General features: G+C 51.2%; 1 protein-coding gene across 1 annotated transcript; it reads left to right on the top strand.

The window, feature by feature from the left end:
* The first annotated feature begins 2976 nt into the window (after nucleotides 1-2976).
* On the top strand, nucleotides 2977-5165 carry LOC114219240 (calcitonin receptor-stimulating peptide 1). Its single transcript, XM_088017809.1, has 4 exons — nucleotides 2977-3054; nucleotides 4100-4197; nucleotides 4515-4649; nucleotides 5006-5165. The coding sequence occupies exons 2-4, from the start codon at nucleotides 4112-4114 to the stop codon at nucleotides 5163-5165; spliced, it is 381 nt and encodes a 126-aa protein (XP_087873935.1). The 5' UTR covers nucleotides 2977-3054; nucleotides 4100-4111.
* The last annotated feature ends 1202 nt before the right edge of the window (nucleotides 5166-6367 follow it).

Raw genomic sequence — 6367 nt, 5'->3', positions numbered from 1 at the left:
CCGCAGGAGGACAGGAAAAAAGTAAGTGGGGACTCCAGCCCCCCCCCAACAAAGCTAGAGACAGACAGGACCCAAGAATACCAACTGACCGTCCTTCAATTTGTCCTCCGTGGGCAATGGCCAGAACATTTGGGGCGCAGCCCTCAGACCACCTCGAATAGGACTATTAGGGAGTCCATGGTCCTCCTTGGGAGTGGTGGGGGTCTTAGTCTGCCAGAGGTACCCCTGTGGTGAAGGCATCCACCATACTCAGGAACATGGTCTTGTCAGGGATCTGGGTGAGGTATGCGGAGCCCCAGTTATACTTACACATGCCTTCCACCATGGCGCACATGACTGTAGGGTTCCCCTGACAGCGTGTAAGGAGCTGGAACGGGCTCCTCGGGAAGATGATCAGGAAGTTGTTGGACATTGATCTTCTAAATTTCCTTGAGAATGAACTTCTATGGTTTGTTTGCCTTGCCCTCCAGGCAGCAGTGTTACAGGGCTTTGTGGAAGATGATCTTGTAGGACCAACTGGTGCTGGGCTGTGCATCTAGCCCTGAAGCTGTGTGCTCAGGCACCCACAACAGGCAGGAGACATTGCTGCCATTCCCCAGTTGTGGTGGTCGCAGCTACGCGGCAGAAGACCAGCACGGGGCATGGGGAGGGGGGTTGGCAGGGAGGTGGTGCATGAGTCCCGATGGGGATGGAGTCCAACACCGTGAACCTCCTCACACCAAGTTATAAAAGAAGATTATAAAACCAAGAGCAAAATACTCAAGCGACTATTTTAAAATCAGTATTTTCCTTGGCAACTTATATATTAGATCGTGTTCTGTGTAGCTTCAATTTAGAGAGGTTCCAGGGATAGCTGGACATAATCTAAGCAGCCCACACGCGTGAATGTCTAAACTTCCTTGAATCTACTCAGTAAATCCGGGATGGGCTCAGGGGGAATGGTTTTGTAGTTCACACTAGGAGAAAGAACCCGCCACCCTGCCAGCCCGCCGTGGGGAGAGAGTTTTACACACCCGATCCCCAGTCCCGAACTTCCTCCCTCATGGTGGGGCAGCACCAGGAGTTAAGATGGAAGAAAGCTGCACAGAGGCATTTTGGAAAGTCGGTGTCCCCGACACAGTGGCCACCAAATTAGAAGGGAAGGAGATGTGGTACAAGGCAGGTGTGTGCTATGAAATGCAAAGGCTTCTGGGGACTGAGGAGAGGGGTGCACCGTTGCCCGGATCACATACGACGTACCCGGGCATTATATCCGCTGTGCCTGGGAGAACCACCTCACTGGGGTCTCTGCCTGCGCTGCACAGCCCCGTGAAGTAGTCTCCCACCCACTGTGCCCGCAACACCACGCTTGCCACGGGGACCACGGCTGCCGCTTCGGCCACACTTGCCACCACGGCCACGCTAGCTGCCCGGGGAGAGTATTTAGAAGCTGAGGCTCACGCGCTGCGCTCAGACTCAGAGATCCTGGGAACAGTGAGAAGCTTCTTTCTCAGCACTCTCGGTGTTGAGGGCGGCAAGTCAGGACCTAGGACCTCCAGGCGAGCTGGGAGTGGAAAGATCGGGTTGGAGGGGTCCTAAAACCCTCCATTTGGTGTGTCCTGGAGAGAGTGGAGGTGGTACATGAGAGAGTACGCTTACAATTGAGAGTGAGTGCAGGTATGATTTCAGCAGATCATCACCATGCCAAGTGTGCATGCGAACCCGTGAGAGAGAGACTCGGAGGCAGGCTCGGGCTGCGATTCACAGTGAACCCATGTGGATGCCCCGGGTGTCAGACCCCCTGCGCTGGCCTGTGCCCTGGGGAGTGCACACGTTTGGAGACAGAAATGAGTTTGTGGGAAAGCTTTGCGCGTGAGCTTTAGTATCCGCAGGGACTCTTCAGTACCTTCGAGCGTGCTCTGCTCTCTAGTGGAGGACTGAAGTGCAGGGGAGGTGGGCACAGGGCTGGAATTGCATGCCCCGGGACAACTTGGCAAACAGCAGCCAGATGCAAGGGGCAGCTGGGCAAATGGCTCCAGCAGGGTGAGGAGCCAGAGGTGATGGATAACAGGATAGGAAGAGGAAAGGCTAGCCGTTTGGAGGCTTGGGAAGCATCGGTGCGTAACACCTTCAGGCTCAGGACCAGCAGGGCTTCCAGGTCCTCCTAATCCACGTGACAGACCACCCAGCACGAATCCAAGAAGCCACACAAGGTGGGAATCTGGAAAATTGAGATTGTAATTTCACAAAATCCCTCTTTGGGCCTGAGGGCTCTCATAAATCCCTCCCCCGCTGGGGGACAGGCACCTGGCTACTAATGACATGTTCTCAAGCTGGGAATATGGTCCCCATTTCAAAGATGAGTACATTGAGGTGCTGAGAACTTAATTGCCCTTGACCTTACTGCCTGGAATTGAGTTCTACTGACAAAGTTCTTGCTATCACTCCCATCTCTTGCTTCCCATGAGTTTTGCCCCTCTGTGATTCCAGCTATCCGAATCAGACACCCTGCTTGTGTCCAGAATCAATGCTGCTGCATGTTGTTAACCGTCCAAGCCTCACTTGGACGGGGCATCTAGGGTCAGACTTGGGGAGCTAGGATGCCCTGCTTCCTGGATCTTGCCCTATACGACTGCACCACTGGGGATGGAGAGGTGCGCACGTTCAAAACCCAGCGGAACTGAACAGGTGAAATTTACCATGACGTCAAACTGCCCTCAACTTCCTGCTCATTTTAAGGGTATTTCTCCCCGGTCCCCACCATCCCTCTCCCTCCCTGCACTCCCATCAATGACCTCAATGCAAATACAAGTGGGATGGTCCCGCGGAATGTTCTAGGTTCTGGACGTAAATGGGTGACACAATCCAATGGGGTACGAGATCTGTCCTCTCATTGGTTGCTCAGAGCTCCTGGACCACCCCGGACCCAGAGCGGCGGGAATAAGAGCAGCTGCTGGTGCTGGGAGGCAGCAGAGCTACCGCTCCGCTCAAGTGTCCCTGCCGCTTCCACAGCGCCATCGCCTGACACCAACGCTGCCGCAGCTGCCACCGCCTGAGCTCAAAGCCACCTGCTGCCTGCTGCCAGGTGAGCCCCAAGATTCCTCCTTAGCTGTGTGATTCTCTCTTTCTTCTTCCCTCCCTCTTCTGCATTCGTCTTTCTTGTAGCTGCTCTCCCTGCGTGTCTTAGAGTCTCTGTGCCCTTCTGTCTGGGTCTCTTCATCACAAAATCTGTTACTCTACGATTCATCGCAGGCTCCTGACTCAGGTAATACTGGACAGTCTCGGTTCTGGGACTCCCTGCTTCACTCTGCACTGAGACAGGCTTCAGTCTCGCTGTTCTTGCTGCACTTGCGCTCAGGACCCTGGAGCTCCACGGACACCGCGCACACAGTGGGACACAAGGGTGCTCACGGATCCTGTTTGTGCCTAGTGGTCCCTGGAAATCATTTCAGAACTTTGGCCAGCCTCAGTGGGGGGCAAATAGGTCAAAACTCTAGAGGCAGGCAGCCTTGAACAGCAAGCCCCATTAGTGAGTTCTGGGAGCTTTTCCCCTCTGCTTTAAGTCCTAGCCCCAATTTAAGACTCTGCTAAGCTTGGTTCTTGCAGTTTCTTTGCCAGAGTGCGGAGCAGGTGAGCAGTAGAATTTGTTTCTTTAGTTTCTCTAAGGTTCCATCGGTAGAGGTATTCCCTTTTTAGCTACCTCCCCACGCCCCACCAGGTATAAGCAAAAGCCCTACACAGGGAGGACAGTTCTGGGTTGTGATATGAGAGCAGCTTTGGTGACAGGGTGCTCAGAGATTGTCTTCAGCGGAGACCTGGCCAATGTGAGAGTGTGTAGGGTGGTGGAGAGGGGGCTATGGACAGAATCTTCTTCACTCAGTTGTCCTGCTAGGATAGCTTTGCTCTTACTCATCTGTCTTTGCTAAACTATGCATGCTACAGACTCACTGGATCTCTCAGCAGTCCACTTCCCTGGTGACGAAACAATCGTAGAGGAAATGACATGACCAGCCTGAAGCCACCATGCCAGGGAGTTATAGTTAGGAGCAGGACTAGAGCCCAGGTGCTTGGGCTCATAGAAGTTCAAACTGGTGCAGAAGGTGACATCTTTCTTCCCTTGCAGAGAAGCATCATGGGCTTCTGGAAGTTCTCTCCTTTCCTGGTTCTCAGCGTCCTGGCCCTGTACCAGGTGGGCGTCCTCCAGGCAGCGCCATCCAGGTAAGACAGCCCTGCCAGGAGTACACTCCCCTCCCACTGCTCCTGGGATCAGACAATTCCTTTCTCAGAATTGTGGTGTGCTGAAAGTTTACCAACTGGTGAGGGGTAACGGGGGAGTGTATATTTTTCTGATATAAAGATGTGTAGCACATAATTGAAAAATAAGTGATATACAATATTCTTTATTATAAATTTCATACAACTCATTGAGTCTCACAGAATGCTTTTGTTGTTTTTACCAGGAAGCCTGGCTGCTTATTCTGGGGAGAGGCAGGCAGGGACTCAGAGCTTGCATTGGGTTTTCTTTCCCTCCCCAGGTCAGCTTTGGAGAGTCGTCCAGACCCTGTGCGCAATGAGGAGGAATTGCGACTCCTACTGGCTGCAGTGCTGAAGGACTATGTGCAAATGAAGGCCCTTGAGCTGCAGCAGGAGCAGGAGACTGAGGGCTCCAGGTGAGGCTCCCCACCCAGCTCAGCTCAGGGCAGCCCCTCCCTCCTGTGATGCCCAGGAAGGCATCTCCCAGGAGGTAAGAGAGAACACAGCTGGACAGGAGGCCAGCACACTGCCATTGTTCACCTGGACCTGGGGCCCAGCTATTCTCAGGCTCCACTGACAACAGAGGTCACACAGAGTCTATGGTTAGAGCACATGGAAAAAGATCCTTTCTGAAAGCAGTTGGGAAAGGTATGAAATCTCCCACTCAGGAAACTGGGCTGGTAGTACTGAAGGGACTTCCCAGCATTGGAGGAGTTAGGACTGGTAAGTGTGAACCACTGATAATCTCCTCTTTCTCCATCTTGCTGATTAGAGTCACTGTCCAGAAGAGATCCTGCAGCTCTGCCACCTGTGTGGCCCACTGGCTGGGAGGCTTGCTGAGCAGAGCTGGAAGTGTGGCAAACACCAACCTGCTGCCTACCAGCATGGGCTTCAAAGTCTACAATCGCCGCCACAGGGAGCTTAGGGCTTAAGCAGTAAAAGGACTCCAGGAAGAAGGTGACTGCCCTTCTAGTGTCAGATGGGAGGATGGAATACTGGGTATTGCAGAGGTGCAGTCCACACTTTAACCCTCTGAGAGTCCACATAGTAGAAAAAAATCCACGGGGCAATGTGCCCACTCCAGTGTCTGCAGGGAGAACAGGGAGTCCCAGTAGCTGAAACTCCTAGAATTTAGGTTCATTCTCCTCCATTGTCCGGTATCTCCCTGTGACACCTAGATCATCTGCCAGAAAAGATAGATCTGTTTATTTAAATGACTGTCCCCCACACTTATAACTGATTATTCTATCTTTTGGGTTTGAAAGGTAATGACATGCTTTGGGTGTAAACACTATAATGTCATGTTCATCTGAATTCAGAGCCTACTCCTGGGATCACGAACTGAGTTTGCCTTCTCCTAGCTGTATGACCACAGGCCAGACACATTTTCTGAGCCCATTTCCCCATCTGTGAATCGAGGGCAACAATACTATCTACTTGCTAGTATTAATATAAAGACTGAATGAGATAACAGATGTCAATATTTTCACAATTAATAAGTTACTAAATTCTGGCTGTTATTTTTTTTTTCTAGGTCACCATGAAGCAAACTCTATTTCTTTTAATTTATAATGAATGCAACTCATAGGATAAGGAGCATGGAACACATACATCTGCATGCTTAATATTAAAAACACTCTTGTCTGAAATAAACTAAAGCTAAATAAATATAGAATAAAATCATTGCAATTACCTAGTGTGCATCTTTTTGTATTTGATTGTTCAATAAATATAACAGCATGTCTCACTGGCTTCTCTGGTAGCAAAGATGGGCCCTGTCAGCCAACCTGTTGATGTTGGCAATCCTGCGAAAGCTCAGGGGGACGAGGAGTAGCTACCTGATGGGTGTCTGGGGGCACATAATAGATACTATGCCTGCACGGAACTCTTTGAAGAAATGTTGTCACTGGTGAACTTCGTCAAGATAAGAAAGGGTTTTCGATACACTTAAGAGGAGTGCTTACTGCTATGTATGGTGTTTCTCCCAGGAAAGCCTAGAGACCTGTGAGGGCTTTGTTGAGCAAGCTGACCCATGAAGCAAATGCAACATGCCTGGGATGGGATGGGTCCTCAGCATCCCTTAGCGGGATGAGAACTCTACTCTATACATCTCAAAGACAATTCCCTTTTATTG

This window comes from Eumetopias jubatus, unplaced genomic scaffold (assembly GCF_037043125.1).
Source record: "Eumetopias jubatus isolate StellerSeaLion01/CBP00866 unplaced genomic scaffold, mEumJub1_p1.0 scaffold_13, whole genome shotgun sequence".
NCBI lineage: Eukaryota > Metazoa > Chordata > Mammalia > Carnivora > Otariidae > Eumetopias > Eumetopias jubatus.
The sequence above is the reverse complement of the archived record's forward strand: the minus strand, read 5'-3'. Positions and strand labels throughout refer to the sequence as shown.